At 39.9% G+C, this 17387-nt stretch overlaps 1 protein-coding gene across 4 annotated transcripts in view; it reads left to right on the top strand.

The window, feature by feature from the left end:
- Positions 1 to 5809, top strand: part of LOC134218490 (actin-binding LIM protein 2) — an 81140-nt gene extending 75331 nt beyond the window's left edge. For all 4 annotated transcript variants that reach the window (XM_062697564.1, XM_062697566.1, XM_062697565.1 and 1 more), the window contains 2 exons: positions 5153 to 5388; positions 5464 to 5809. In XM_062697564.1, coding sequence (XP_062553548.1) covers positions 5153 to 5388; positions 5464 to 5577 — 350 coding nt within the window. In that variant the 3' untranslated portion in view covers positions 5578 to 5809. The remainder of the gene's footprint in view (positions 1 to 5152; positions 5389 to 5463) is intronic.
- The last annotated feature ends 11578 nt before the right edge of the window (positions 5810 to 17387 follow it).

The raw sequence follows: 17387 nt of genomic DNA on the forward strand, positions 1-17387 counted from the left end.
AATTGGTTCACCTCCGACATGCCAGCACCTCCAGAAGGCGACATTCTGTTTCTGTTCGCAGATGACACCTCCATCATCTACAACGGTAGAGTGACCCAGGTCATTGTTTTCCCCCACTATAAATCCCCTAAACATGTTCCGCTTCTTCTTCTTCTTCTTCTTATTGGCATTACATCCCCACACTGGGACAGAGCCGCCTCGCAGCTTAGTGTTCATTAAGCACTTCCACAGTTATTAACTGCGAGGTTTCTAAGCCAAGTTACCATTTTTGCATTTGTATAACATGAGGCTAACACGATGATACTTTTATGCCCAGGGAAGTCGAGACAATTTCCAATCCGAAAACTGCCTAGACCGGCACCGGGATTCGAACCCAGCCACCCTCAGCATGATCTTGCTTTGTAGCCGTGCGTCTTACCGCACGGCTAAGGAGGGCCCCATGTTCCGCCTGGGGACTGTAAAATCATGCTCAATGGCACGACTGTGGAATGGGCCAATGAGGCCGACTACCTTTGCTTGACCCTCTACAGCAAGCTTATTTCCAGGCAACAGGTTAACAAGACGGTAACAAAGTGTAACGTTTTGTTAAAACTACTGTATACCCTTTGATCAACCGTCGGTCGTCATTGTCCCTGAAAAATAAGCTTGCTGTCTACAAGCAAATCATCCTCCCTGTGATCGAATACGGCATTCCGGTCTGGGAGAGCTGCGCTAAAACCCATCACCTCAAACTTCAACGAGTCCAAAACAAATTCCTGAGGATGATCCTCAACACCCTTCACAGGACAAGAACATCTGTGGTCCACCGTCTGGCCGGGATAAAAACCTTACATGAACGCTTTGGTGAGTGTAAAGAAAAGTTTAGGGTCCGTTGCTTGCATTCGGATCAGGCTCCAATTAGGGCGCTAGTTCCAATCAAGGTTATCAATTTTTTTATTGTAAATAATAGTGTACATAGTAGTTAGGTGATCAAATTTCTGAAATAATCAATTCCTCCTAAAAGATGCTATGATAAATCAAGCTAGATAAACTTTTTAAATTACATTGAAAATAACCTTAAAAAAGAAACTAAAGTTGAAGGGCTAATTAGATCAGAAGTTATTCCCAAAATACTTTTTTTTGCAAAACAAGCTAAAAATGCACATTTATATATTTTTTGATTTTTTTTGCACGTGAAAGACAACCGCTAGGTGGATTAATCAGGTTTTTTTTTCAACTTGTATAAGTGCGATAGACTTATTTCATGGCTTGTTATAATTCAAAGACGTTTCTGCCTCTTATCGATGTTCGTTATCCATTGAGAGCGATTTCAGCAAACCCTGACAGGACTATGGCCGGCGGGGATATCTGGACTTTGAACCGTAGTGCGACGGTTCTCGGCTCCCATACGAGACCCAGAGTTGAAACGGTCTGCTCGTTCTAAAGTTCATGCAGCGGTTGAATCGCTATAAATCTTTTGATTGAACACCATGTAGAACTTCCGGAACATTCGATGCCCATTTCTTGAGTGGGAAGCCTATAGTCTTCAGCATCAACGTCCAGGGCCGGATTTAGCGAGAAGGGGACCCCGCGGCCGATAATGTGTGGGGGCGCGGGGCCACGGACCCCCCCCCCTTAATTCCGGCCCTGTCATCGTCACTTGTTGCCTCTCTTCAATTGCAGATTCTACGCCATCAGCGCCCGAAAGGAAATCGTCGAAGTAGAAATCTTAATTTTTTCAGTGTATGAGAAGTTAGAAATTAGAAATCGTAAATGGCAGCATGTTCTGCAGCTAGAAACTGGTGCCCACTGTCGAGTGCAATTTGCTCCAAAGTTTTTGTTGCAAGGTACGGAGCAGATGCGGTGCCGTAAGTGGAAATAGCGTCGTTGGAGTTCGTCCGGAAGCGTCCTTCGGAGTGTGGAGCATCTGCCGATACATTTTCTTCCATGTCGGCGACAGAAGCGACGCAGTGAATTCGGTACCAAATCTAACCAAGAGTGTATTGTTTACTGAATATCCGGAGGACGTCTTGCAGGACGCATCTAAAACGACGCTGACCTTGGTGGACGTGCTCGACTCTTTGAAGACGGCATGGTTCGGTATGTAACAGTGCGGTTGATCATAATCTACCGAACCGCTGGCTTCTATGCCCCAACTGGAGGTATTCGTCCGTAAAAAAATGGTATATGCGTTCTTGGAGGTGGATGGCGTCTATTTTTTTTCTAATCAATTTATTTGAGGCTTATTTGTTTTATACAAAACTTCACGGAGCCGATAGGCTGATTGAATAACAAAGTTATCCTAACTAAATAGCATTTTTTCGCGCTTTTTGCGAGCCGCATACTTTTCTTGTTCTCGCAGATCCTCCTCCTTCTTCTTCCGTTGCTCCTCAGCATAGTCTCGTAACATTTTTTCTTTTTTCTCTGTATAATTCAGAATACCCTTGCGTTCGTACCACAATTGGTCAGTTTTATTTTTAAATACGATTTTCGTTGGATCCTGTTCTTCTTCTGTTTCCGTAGATTGCTGCATCTCCTCGTCCAGGACGATAACTTCGATAACTTCCTCTTCGGCACTTTCTTCATTTTCCTGGGTTCCGCTCACTACTTCGGCATAGGTTATCAACGATTCCTTGGGCTTCTCCTGACTCCGTTTACTTCACAGAGGACATGCATCTTTGCGATGCCCTTCCTTTCGGCACTCAAAACACTTATTCCAAAGGTTCTCGTAGAAGATCCTTTCTCTGTAATTCGCAATTTCCAGCGACGGCGGTATTTCATGTTTCATATCGATAAACACTCCTCGTACACTCGTGTACAAGTGATCCAGGCCCAAATCTCAACCCATGTTGGACGGGGAGCGGAGAGCAGAAAACGGAATTGCACCGTATTCACAAACATCATGCGATTGTTCTTTATTTGCATCCGCGTTAACCACAAGGCAACAACGAACGTACGACCGAATTGATGCACACATATAAGGCCAAACACTTCTGTTCGGTACATACAGTACCTATTATCGTGAAGACAACTTTTTTGTTCGTCCAATTGCAACGACGGCAAAATACAAACTGTGGATGGCGTCTAACGGAACATTTGTCGTAGAAATGTTGCAGATTTTCAATATTGTGTTGATTGGATGCAGCGCCAGCGACGACCCATCCGAATGGCGTTTCATGGAAGCCCGTCCCCTAACAAAATCTTGCAACTACTATGGAACTCAAGGATTCACTGCCGATAACGAGGTCTACCCTCCCTGGGATGTGGAACTGAGGGTCGGTGAGAGGAGTACTGGGAATATTCCTTGACGGGATGTTGAGTGATTTTTAAGAATGAGAAACTGTAGTTTCGTCGAATATTCCTGTGTTCCCGACTAAATGGCGGCGGAGATTTTACTTTTCACACTGTACGTGGGGAGGCCGATCTCTGCTATGGATATGTCTTTCGACTTTCGACCAGGGGTTCAAAAGCTAGTGGCTTCCAAATGAAGTTGGACATTGACGCCGAGTCAAGTACGGCCCTTGGCTGGTAGTCGTGTGTAGTGCCTTTGATCGGCAACCACCAAATCACACGCTATCAGTATGAAAGCTGTTCCCAGCTCGTGTGTTGCCGCAGCTCTTTTAGATGGTACCGCCATCGGGGTTGACATTGGGTCTAGGGGGTGAGAATTGGTCATCGCTTTCACCGGCAGTCTGGGGGTCGTAGAGCAAAATCGTTCAAAAAGGTCTCTTATATTTTAGTCTTCTTGCCCTCAGATGCATCCAATCCAAACTACAAGAATTGGTTGAAACAGTGACCCATTCTCATCCCCATTTGATTCACTGTCGCCCCCGACGACGGTATGATTACCTCTAAACGTTCGTACCATTCATCCCTTCCAACAAACCTCCTGCAGCGCTACGATGCCGAATCCACGTTCCTTGAGCACATCGGCGAGCATGCGTATGCAATGTGAGAGATTTGCCGTTCCACGAACCGAGCTACTAATCGCCAGAATCTTCCCTCACAGTAGTCTTCGCTGATTGTTCCGGTCCGTATTCTCTCGCTGATTATTCATTACTTATTTTTTTAAAGCCGGCCTGCAGGGCCTGACATTAACCCCCTTAATTGGTGCACAATTTTGCTTATAGTTCCTCGCTGGTACTCGGACAATGATCAGTTGTCCCTAACATAAGTAACAGACGCTGTTGTGAGCCGCTCATAATATGAAGAACAGACACTTGATCAGATTTGCACCCCCAGAGAGGAGCAATCCATCCCCCCTTCCCTGTCCCACCGGGGTTGTTGACTCACTGTACTCACACAAGTTGAAATGAAATCGTCGCTCACGGTTAGGGTGGCTCAAAAAACACTTTTTCAAATTTTTTGATGGTCCGCCCTTTTATTCGGTTCTATTTGATGCCCTAATGTTCTGGACAAAATTTCAGCCAAATCGGTCAACGTTGCTAAACTCGTTGAAAGTTTATATGGAAAAATGTATGCAGAAACATCCAAAAACAGTGATTTGCAGTTGGACGGCACAATTTATGATCAAAAACCATGATACTCATTCTGTTCTTGTAGAATTAAATACAGAATGTTATGCTGAAAACCGCGAGAAGATTAGAGTTTATTAGGCAAAGATATTAGCATTTTACTGGAGTGTTGTAGAGGTGAATTTATTACTTTTCAAAGGTGAAAGAAACGAAATTTGCTCAAAAAAAAGAAATGCTAATAACATAGCTGGGCAAACTCCAATCTTCTCGGGGTTTTCTGCATAACATTCTGTATTAAATTCTTCAAGATCTGAATGAGTATCATAGTTCTTCATCGTAAGTTGTGCCTTCCAACAGCAATTCACTGTTTTTGGATGTTTCTGCATACATTTTTGCATATAAACTTCCAACGAGTTTAGCACTGCCCAAACGTTGACCGATTTGGCTGAAATGTTGTTCAGAGCGTCAGGGCATCAAATAGAACTGAATAAAAGGGCGGCCCATAAAAAAATGAAAAATGTTTTTGTCATACTAATTTGAGCCACCCTACTCACGGTATTGAAATGTGGTTTATCTTGCTGTGGATCACATGTCCCCAAATTGATTCCCAATTTGTTTTATATATAATATTTTCACAGTCCTCTCATGTATTATAATAAATTAAGTGAATTTTCTTTTGCCCTTCTGTGTTTTCCCAGTCTCCGTCGATTCAATAACGGAAGGCGATCGACGTGCCCTCGGAGCCGACATTCCCGCTTCGAGCACCTACTCCGGTGCTTTGTCCTATCACTATCCTCAGCAGCCGATCCGTCGTAGCTTGCCGAATATGGCGCATTCGATGCTGGTGCACGAGCCAGCCAAAATATACCCGTACCATCTACTGCTAATCACCAACTACCGCTTGCCGTCAGACGTGGACCGGTGTAACCTGGAGGTAACGGTTCAATATGTTTGGTGTTTATTTGCATTATATTTTGTTAAAATACAACATTTGTTCATCTACCAACAGCGCCACTTGTCTGATGTGGAATTCGACGCGATCCTACAGTGTTCCAGAGCCGAATTTTATCGAATGCCCCAGTGGAGACGCAACGAAATCAAGAGACGTGCCCGTCTTTTTTAAGGCAGCAGTTACGATTGTATGTCATCGTGAAACAAATGACTATCTAAGCCTATTTGGAAATATGTGACCACGCGCAGCTGAGATGTTTTACTACTGTTACGTACTATTGTTTAGTTGAAAAAAAAGAGTCCTTAAATTATTTCTTCATGAAGAAATTGACTACAGAATCACATTCAATGCTTTCACTTTCATCGCGAAAATTGAATAGGAATTATATTTTTATTTACCTTGACCATTGTACTATTATTTTTTGTTTAAAAAAGAAAAATCTATTTATAACGCGTGATCGGAGTAGAACTAATATCTTGCTTTCGCTTCAGATGCTATTATCTATTCTGAAATAAGGACACAGAAAAAAAATACTACCTATATGGAAACAATATTTCAATAAATTAAAAAAAAAGAAAAAAGGATAACAAAATATATTTTAACTTTAAGCGCATTAGTACGTAGAACGCATACTAAGCCACTACTAGCGGGGAGGGATTAGAACTTGCATTTATGAACGAGTTTCTGGCGCTAAATTAGGAATTATTAACAACCAACATGCCAACATTTGGGTTGGCTCACAATTCTTTTTTTTATCCTTTGCGTAAAGCTCCTAGTTTAACGAGTGTTAGGGATGAGCGTCAACGTGGTGTCAGTGTGATATAGGAACATAACCTAGTGCGTATGAACATTGAGAGTATGGGGTTACTTTACGTTAGTTTTCGTGTTATAATTTCCTTGGGGTCTTGTATATACACTATTTAAAACAGACGAGTAAAAACATCGTGAAAAATCAAAATCAATTTCCAAATAACGATTCATGAAAAGAAAGTAGTGCTAGCATGAATGACGATAGAGGTTTTTATTTTCGTAATTTTTTTTATGAATATTTTATTTAAAATCAACATTTTGGGTGGCAACTCGAGCAAGGAGAATATACAAAAGAAAAGGCTATTAATCTTATGCTGATAATCGCTTTTATATTCTTGATTGCAAGAAGCGTGTGAAAATAATAGAAAGGAGGGGAGGCATCATACGAAATATAGAATTTGTACCGTGAATAGCACTAATTTTAAACTTTTTTTTTCAATATAAAAAAATACACAATACGCAAAGAAAAAACGAGAAAAGCAGAATTTTGAACTACAACTGCATTAAACAATGCAATCTGTTCTCAAAACCTTTTCGGCTTACTTTTGAATTAAACGAAAAACAATTGGATGTAATGTGATTAAATCATAATTCCCTGCAACGCGTTTTAAATTCAGTCAGTTTAATTTATGTAGCCTAGAAGTTTTCCAGTTTCAAATTAAAAATACTTCGAACACGTAGATATGACATGAAGGGAAATAACTCTAACTTCCTTTCATTATTCAGAAGTGTTTATTACGCTTTTATGATTGGACGTTATGAGAAGTGTACTTTATTAGGACTTTCCAGCTCCCCTTTAATAGTACACGTTACATCCAAAATAGCCATTTATTCAGATTAAGTGTTAAAAAACATATAGTTTGATGCCTCCCCTCCTTCTCGTCAACGTCATTTGAATGTGCTTATTTGGAAAATTTACAATTTGATCGTCAAATTCCAACGGTAATTGACTATCAACTTCACCCCTCTCTGACGCTGCAAATGTTTTATAAAATTATCAAATAATACGTGGCTTCAAAACTCGCGCATGGACACCAAAATTATTTTTGAAATCTAACTTATGTATGTCATAGAAAGCACATATATAAAAGGAAAAAAAACTCACAAGATAGAAACAAATTTGCATTGCGACCATTCGTAAATGTGCACCACTGGCTTAAATGTCGAATAATCAATGTCACTCTCGATAGATTCGTGGTATAAATCCAAACCACGCCTAAACACTAGAGATGCGCTTTTGTGATGTTACATTTTATAGTAGGAAACATTAATTCTGAAATTAAAAAAAATTAAAACCACAACTGCCATAGGAAGAACCTTAACACGCAAAGAAATGAATTGCTGACACGAGTCGCTGCGCATTCAGCAAGGCAAGTACCTATTTAACCAACCTGAAACTTTACGCCACTCAAGGGAAGAGGCGCAATAGCTATATGTGTTTCCATTTGAGTTCAAAGAGTTGCAACTTCTTAGCAATAAACTGTAACAGCGAATCAAAATGGAGAAAACTCAGTAAAGTGCTACTAAATCGAGATATTTTAAGCGGTAACCCAGTAGCGATCGTAATAAATGATATTTTTCCATCACCTATGAAATAGCATTAGATTGTAGAATCGTGTTCGCATATTATAATTTGCCCAAAATGTAAAACCGGAGTTCGTTTTTTACCGCCCTAGATGGGTTACGATACAACACGCAAAAGATTATCACAACAAATTGAAGCAAACATCACTACTTCTGTCGCGATTTGAACGTCTAATGTAAAACAAATGCAAGTGCAACAACACACAAAGATGTCCTAAAAAACCGAAAGGAATAAACAGAATCCAGCAGCGGTTTGAGAGTAACTTTTGTGTTAAATAAAATACATAGAGCTATTTATTGGAAAGAATTATTCCTATGGTTTCGCTACTTATTGTATTGAGAAAATCCTACCAACATATTTTTCTTAAGTCTACCCACAGCTTATTATTCATTAGGTAAGGTAAACATTTTATTGAAGATTTTCTCCTTTGTAGGGGAAAGTGGGAAAAATCGCCACCCTAAGCTCTGGCTCTTGTGGAACACTAAAAATCCTCCGCATACTGCAGATTCGTTTCTTAGCCTTCTATTTAGGCCCTAAATTTTAGGGTCTTTTCTATAATATTTGCATGCAAGAATATTGATGGTTGTATGACAAACTGCGGAATGCAATTCCACGGAATTCCATTTCGCGGAATGCCATTCCGCGGAATTCCATTTCGCGGAGTCCGATTGCGCGGAATGCGACATATCCCGGAATGTACATTGCGCGGAAACTGACCATTTCGCGGAAATCCATATCGTGGAATGACCCATTTCGCCGAAAATTTAATTGGAACATAATTTGCGCGGTATGAGAAAATCTAATTATATTTGTAATACAATTTTGTATAACATGCACGCGTTACTTCGATATAAGGCAAACGACGAAACGGGTTCTGATTTCTTAAAATACTGCATTTTTTAAATGAAGGCATTTGGAAAAACAGAAAAGACAGAATCATCGTCTTCGATCAGAAGTCGCACAGACTGAACACTCAACATCCCAGCATGAGACAACGGACAGGAGCATTCACACAACACCCAGTGGACCAGTGGAGAACTTTTCGCTTTACGAAAAGTTTTCTCGTTACCGAAGCTTACCGAGGCGGGAATCGAACCCACACTCCACAGCACATGTGTCTAGCTAGACGATTGACGTTGCTAACCGCACGGCTACGATGCCCACGTGTATTAAAAATCTTTGGATTGGCCTTCTTTACATACACGATACACGCGCTTTCTCGATACAAGACAAAAACTGGGTTCTGCGTTCTTTAATGCTCGCATTTGCCCGGGTGTACCGTGCTGTGCCCTTATTCCAATCAGCGCCTAATTCCGTTCACGCAAGACAAAATGGTAAATAATAAAGAGTTTTTGTCTAAAAACAACAGGAAAATATCCTTGTACTTTTCTATGGTTACGTTTGCATGAAATGAAATGAAAACCAGCGTCATTTTAAGCGATTAATAGTGAAAAATTAAACAAAATTTGTTGGTCGTCACTACGAGCGCCATTTTGACTGTTTCATTAACCCACTTGCTAAGAACGTCTGTCATAATATTTAAGCATTTTTAAGTAAAATTTGCACTTGGTTTCAAACACAGCAGCATAACAAGACAAAACAGGTAACATTTTAGCGTATTACCAAATTGTTGCCTGTATTTTCCCGATAGAAAATGCTGAAAAGTGAAAAAGATCTTGACCGGAATACTACCGTTCTACGCATAATTGTCCCATGTACATAGGAAATCCCAGCAAACATGGGACAGATATGCGTATGACGGCAGAATAAGGGTACATCTAAATCTACTCGTTCCTTATTCCGTTCATTGGGTTCGGAGGATGGATTCCGAAAATTCTGTGTTTGAGAATATAATCTATGAGCAAGAAAAGATACATCGTACATGAAGCCATATGAATGGTGAACATTTGAAATTCTATCCCGCAAGCATGCAGACCGAAAGGAATTCCGTTGACGACAGGTTATGGGACCTTTTTCAACTCGTGCCGGGAAAATACAGTTTTTCAGTTAATGATTTAATGATGATTTATAAAGTGAATGCTGGACAATGTTAAGAAAGGGTTTCCGGAGAATACGGATAGTTTTATACAGCACAATCCATAATTGCGGCGTTCTTGTTTAAATGCTTTATCGGGAAATTTCTTGGCGAATTTCTATAAAAAAAACACTGCCCACACTGAGCTGCAAATAAGGTTATGTTTCACCGAAATCCATGAATACTTCGTAGAAGTAGGGTTATCCGGTACTTTAAGGAACCGGAACTTTAAAGAATATTCAATTTGAATGAAACAGTGGTACGAACAATTCCAAACAAACAGAGACATTGTTTTGGAAGGTTCAGGTCAGAATTAAAGGCCTAGTGTCCAGGCTCTAGTCAAAATTACGATGAGGATAAGGTGTAAAACTCCAATAAGGAATCGTATCTGTCCTTTTGTTTGGTGCCTAATGTAACTGGGCAGCTATCAGAACGTCGGCTCCAGGGGCACGTTCACCTCGGAACAGCTGGCATCAATGTTCATGTTGAATATATCTCGAATGGTAAGTGAAACACACGAAAAAACAGTCAACTTGGCTATACTAAGGAAATATCGTTCATTGTATTTTAAATTTAAAAGGAAATTACATTTTAAGTTTTTTATTTGCAATATTATAGTAAATGAAAAGATTGATTTGTGAGAAAAATGATGCCGGGTATTAGCATCTCCAAGAAATCAAATGTTTTTCGGGTGATTGGAATTAGGAACACGAATGAACGGAGTTAGGAACAATGCTATTTCAGATGATTGGAATTAGGACCACACAATTTGTCAATTTTGTTTTCACTAGTGGAGCCTAAGTCTATGAATGCATCCCAACATATTTTATTTTCAATTATATATAGCAAATGACACTATGTAGCGAAATTGCAGCTTCAAAACACTAAACGGCTATTTTTTAGGGCTTTAAGACATAGCGCATTGTCTTAGATGAACGGAATAAGGGCACAGCACGGTACGCCGTTTGACATACAGGGGTTAGACAAAAAGGTTGAGATAGGTAAAAAAAGTCGAAATTCAAATCAGCGTAACTTTGCGTATAATAATCCGATTTTCATAAAACCAGGACCATCAGAAGCGGGCACTCTTCTAGTATACTGTTCTTCTGCAAAACCATAGATTGGTCCTTGGCCACCGGAGATGTTCCGGGTTTTCCGAGGGTATGTTCAAGATGCATTTTTTCCACTGCTTGTCATTTTATGTGGCGTTTACTTTTATCATGTTTTATGCTTTCTCCAAAAACTAGAACTAATACGCCGACCAACGGTGGCTGCAGATCAAGAATCCATTAAAACTACGCAGAGATATGGCCATTTCCGTAAAAACGGTTCCGGGAACATAATGAAATGATAAAAGATCGGAATAATGCAAATATAATGTGACCAGCAACCGTCCTGCGAAACGCGGGACGCCTATCTGGATTGCGTCACTGGCTTGAAAATGGATCCTCCAAAAATGCATTTCGCATAGATTCTGACCCAAAAAAAATTGGAAAAATATTTGTAAGGCTGTATGAATTGTAGTAACGGAACGTCTGGTCACATTATGCAAATATGAGTATCTGACTTCATGGATTTGCGAGACGATGATTACAGAAACATTTCCAGAATGATAGTGTCCACTGCCACCCTTATAGCAGGTTCTATGGGCCTTCCAGGAGGGGCCGGTTTTGGCACCATCTGGAACCATGCATATATGGGTGTCAAAATTCATGTTTTCCCAAGACGATGAATATAGGATCTTTATTAGAGATATATTTTGAGGACTGTGAGACTCTTTGGCCAATTTGTAACAGATTCCGGAAGTTCTGCGAAAATGACATTTGTTCAGGGTGTATGGCCAATCCCGCATCGTTTTCACGGAAATGGCCATATCTCTTCGTATATCTATCGGATTTTCGATCTGCCAGCATTGGTCAGCATATTAGTTCTAGTTTCTGAGGGAAAACATAAAACATGATGGCAGTGAACGTCATATTAAATGAAAAGCAGCAGAAAAAATGCATTTTTTTGCATACCCTCGGAAAACCCGGAACACCACCGGTGGCCAAGGGCAATCAGAGATTTCGCATAGGGCCAGTATACTAGAAGAGCTTCCGCGTCCGATGGTCCCAGTTTGATCAAAATCGGATCATTCTACGCAAAGTTATGCTGATTTGAACTTCGACAATTTGTCTATCTCAACCTTTTTGTCTAACCCCTGTAAAGTCGTTTGGCATAAAATAATTTGTCATAATAGTCGTTTGCCGTCGGAAACTATTCCTCAGAACGTATTATTCTCCAAAAAGTGAAAGTAGAAGTAATTCTATTTTATTAATTCTTTGTTCGTATCATTTAAAAAAAATCAAACGGATGCTCTAGATAAGGCGAAACACGTGAGGTGGCCTTTCTTTTAAATCACGGTTCAATGCGAAAGAGGAGATCATTGCTTCTTTTAAATTACGCAATAGCTCGGGATAATGCAAACAAATTGATGATGCCTTCTTTTAAAGCACGCGTTTGTTCGGAGCAATCCAAAAAAGATCATTCTTTCTTCAAAATTACGCGATTGTTTGCGATAATGCAAAATAATTGATGCTGCTTTCTTTTAATAAAGCTCGCATTTGCTCGGTGCAATGCAAAAGGGAGGAGATTATTCCTTCTTTTCTTCTTCTTCTTCTTCTTATTGGCATTACATCCCCACACTGGGACAGAGCCGCCTCGCAGCTTAGTGTTCAATTAAGCACTTCCACAGTTATTAACTGCGAGGTTTCTAAGCCAAGTTACCATTTTTGCATTCGTATATCATGAGGCTAACACGATGATACTTTTATGCCCATCATCGCAAGTCGAGACAATTTCCAATCCGAAAATTGCCTAGACCGGCACCGGGAATCGAACCCAGCCACCCTCAGCATGGTCTTGCTTTGTAGCCGTCCTTCTTTTAATTTACGCGATTGTTTGGCACGCGTTTGCTCGGAGCAATGCGAAAGGGGATAACATTCCTTCTTTTATATTACGCGATTGCTCGGAATGATGAAAAAGAGTTGATGATGCCTTCTGTTAAGGTGACACGGGAAGCACAAACAATCATCAAACCGTCATTATTTCATCATTGAATGCTTAATTTTTTTCTACAACAAATATGATTTTGTAAAAGTATCACCGGCGCGTGCTTACTCGCAATCTACATGCTGATACATTTACAGTTACATTACAAAACCGAAATACGCCGCTCCAAAATTACGAGGTGACAATGCTAGAAAGAGACAAAAGAGCTTGAGCTTGAGCTTGAGCTTGATTGACTGCTCGTAGTTGCTACTCCATTATGACCAGATCAGCTGTTCTTGCACAGGGAACCAACAGATGTTTGCTTGGGACTAGCACACATCTTCAATGTACAAGTACTGGTGATCTCATTTGTTAGTCATACTGGCGCCTGCCACGTCAGAATGCAAGTCAATGTAGGGAAGGGGGAGGAAATGATGATGCAATCACTCGCCCACTGCAAGCCGAATATACCTCTGCACTTGCCACGAGTTCATGCGGAATTTGTTGGAATTTCTGGGTTAGGTTATGGAGGCAGAGGTCCGTCTTGGTTAACGAGCTGCCAATGTGATAGATAGGAGAAGGTAACTGATGGAATTTCTAATTGGATGTAGGAAACGAGCTCTATAGTTCATTTCCAATTCTAGCAGATTACTGTTAGAATACTCAAGTTGAAGGTATAGGAATAGTAATGGTAACGGTATGGAAGTCCATTTCCAGTTCTAGCGATTGCTAGAACATGAGAAATAAAGAGAAAGATACAAAGTAGGAGAATGGAACGGACCTGGGATTGATCCCACGACCTCCTGCGTATGAGGCAGAAGCAGTAGCCATATGACTACCAAGCCCGCTCTTTTTTAGAATGGAACGGACCTGGGATTGAACCCACGACCTCCTGCGTATAAGGCAGAAGCAGTAGCCATATGACTACCAAGCCCGTCGAGGTGAGAATGCTAGAGAGAGACAAAAGATAGGAGAAATAACACGGTGTGTAGTGCCTCCCCGAGTCACCTTAAAGCACCCGTTTTTCGGAGCAATGAAAAAGGAGAGATCATTCCTTCTTTTATATTACGCGATGGCTCAGGATAATGCAAAAGCAGTGGATGATGCCTTCTTTAAAAGCATGCGCCTTCTTTATTGTCAATATCAAGAAGTCTATGCTCAAGTCCAGCTTTAAGTTGCGTAAAGTATACTGCCGTCATACGCATAGTTGTCCCATGTTTGCTGGGATTTCCTATGTACATGGGACAATTATGCGTAGAACGGCAGTATATGATTAATAAAAATAAGATCATGTTCATTGCGTATGCCGAATGACCATTATGCCAAACGACTTTAAGCCAAACGGCTTTATGACAAATGACTTTATGTCCGGTATATTGATTTTTTTTTGTATTGACCTTTTTTATACGCACGTATTATTTATTTTGAATTGGCCTTCTTTATATTATGTATTAGGCTAAAACTGCGTTCTGCCTTCTTGAACTGCACGCATTTGCTCGGTATAAGGCAAAACTGGGATCCGTTCAGTATTCGAGTTTCCTCGTACACAAGACTTAAAAGCTGTATGAGTGTTACTAATAGCCTTTTTTTAAAATAAATTTCCCAAATTATATTAAAATAACAGTTCTCTTTACGTTTCTGCGAAATGGGTTATTCCGGGAAATGTCATTCCGCGAGATGGGTAATTTCCGCGTAATGCACCATTCCGCGAAGTGTCGCACTCCGCGAAATGGGTTTCCGCAATGTGGGACTCTGCGAAATGGAATTCCGCGGAATGACATTCCGCAATTTGTCATACAATCATATTGATTATTAAAGTTAAAGCTAAGAGACGAGCCAGCCTTGGGCTGAAAATCTCGTTAATAAAGATATATAAAAAAGTCTTATAAATTGAATTTAAAAATGTTATTTCGGGGTGAATTCGCCACCCCATTGGGGCAAGACGAGCAAGGTGCATAAGATACCGTGACATGCCCTATTACCGTGGGGTTAAGGACGTGTTCACAATAAATTCGCTATATAAAATTTAATTTGTAACAATCACCCTTGAAAACTATGTCGCTTCAATCAATATTAAATACATTTGAAGGGAAAAATATGTTTTGTACTTCAACTCATAAAAAATGAAGGAAATAGTGTTCGACATTTGACTTATGAATATGCCTAATACCGTGTACATTTCGAAGAAGATTCAAAAATCCGCGCACAAAATTGCCTAATACCGTGCCCTATCAAACAAGCTCAATAATGAACTTAAGAGCACATTTACAATAAAATATGTAAATAATTAAATCATATACAAATTTCCATTGAATTGTCATACTAAAAAAACGTCATAAAAAATTACTATTTTACACAAAAATAATCATTTCCTTGGGAAGTTAGCAACTTCTCAATATTGACGGTTTACAAGCGTTTATTGTTTTTTCAAATAATTTACTTCACATTTATTTAGATTTTAGATAGATGATATCCAATCCAGTGTCTAAGTAGATTAAAAGACAATAGGAGGATTTGTATCCAGATGAAAAATACTCTACCTACATTTCTAAAGGAAACTGTATACAGGAAAAATATTTCCGTGTATAGTCTGTGGTAAATATCGCATATGCATATTATATTTATATAAATTTATATCATATTCGTATGTGCTGAACAACACAATAAAGACGATTTGCATGTTCATTAGATGTATATCATCTTCAAGTCTTCCAACATAAGTTTCTCTTTGGGGAAGTACTGGAATAATACATATCGCAAAATGTAATTCATCTGGATGATGCTCCCCTAGTTATCCTACGCATAAAATGTCGTAGATATCTAACATGAATGTTTCAATACCTGTACAATATTGTTTAGTGGTCTTTGTGTCCAATGTGGTGGTTACGTTTTATTTTTCTGAGTATAAACTTCACGATAGCCGAGTCACGGTATTAGGCACTACTGGCGAAGAAGATGCCCTAATACCGCGACAATTCTTCTTCTTCTTCTTCTTATTGGCATTACATCCCCACACTGGGACAGAGCCGCCTCGCAGCTTAGTATTCATTAAGCACTTCCACAGTTATTAACTGCGAGGTTTCTAAGCCAGGTTACCATTTTTGCATTCGTATATCATGAGGCTAACAAGATTATACTTTTATGCCCAGGGAAGTCGAGACAATTTCCAATCCGAAAATTGCCTAGACCGGCACCGGGAATCGAACCCAGCCACCCTCAGCATGGTCTTGCTTTGTAGCCGCGCGTCTTACCGCACAGCTAAGGAGGGCCAATCCGTGACAATTGTTTTGATCAATAAAAATGCAAAAACAAGAATTTTAAATACCATTTCAGTACCCAGCTCATAATTTATACCTGTAAAAATGGGCTCAATGAGATATTGGAAGTAAATATCATTAAAACATTAAGTTACAAGACTTGGAAATATAACTTTAATTTTAAGCGTTTTGCTAAGCGAATGAAAATTTTGGCTAGTCGAGCCATACAATTTCACATTTTGGGACCAATTTGTGATTTGGGCGTAACTTATTTTGTAAACAAACATTGGAAGAGGAATTCCTGCTAAAACAAGCATTTTATGAGGAAACCACGGTATGGATCCGACAGATTAAGCTTTCCTCTACCGGATAAGGGAATTAGTTTGGGATGAAAACGCTTGCATTCTCCGGAATCTTTGAAGCAATGTTTGTTTACAAAATAAGTTACGCCCAAATCGCAAAGCAGTCCCGATTTATTTTTTAGAGCCTAATTCACGTCACAAATACCCACAATAATAATTTGCTTACATTTTCTGCTATATATTTGTGCATTTCACCAAATAATGTGATGTAATGTAGACAGTACCTCTATATTTATCAATTTGGATAAAATCCACGGTATTAGGCAATGCGCGGAATTAGGGCAGGTCACGGTATTTGAAAATATTTATATATGATTTTTGCACTACAAGAGATTATGCACGAATGATGTTACTTCCAAAATTGTCGTTTTAATGTTGATTTTGTATTCTTCTTCTTATTGGCATTGCATCCCCTCATTGGGACAGAGCTGCCTCACAGCTTAGTGTTCATTAAGCACTTCCACAGTTATTAACTGCGAGGTTTCTGAGCCACGTTACCATTTTTGCATTCGTATATCATGAGGCTAACACGATGGTACTTTTATGCCCAGGGAAATCGATCCAATTTCCAATCCGAAAATTGGCTAGACCGGCACCGGGAATCGAACCCAGACACCCTCAGCATGGTCTGGCTTTGTAGCAGCGCCATTTGACCCATTGTTACCCCCGACGACGGTATTTGTAATTTATTCATCGGACTGTGCTGTCTACATGAAATTCTCAAATCTAGTGGTGGTCAAACATACGGCTTACCAAACGACAGCGAAATCTGGATGTTGAAATGTGGAAATCAAATTCGTCGGACACTTCGTTGAATCGATGAATCATGGCGACAATACTGCCGTAATCTGGAAAAGTGACGTAACAGTTATCTTACAACATGAATGTTTTCCATTTTTCTG

Source organism: Armigeres subalbatus, chromosome 2, assembly GCF_024139115.2.
Source record: "Armigeres subalbatus isolate Guangzhou_Male chromosome 2, GZ_Asu_2, whole genome shotgun sequence".
Lineage (NCBI taxonomy): Eukaryota > Metazoa > Arthropoda > Insecta > Diptera > Culicidae > Armigeres > Armigeres subalbatus.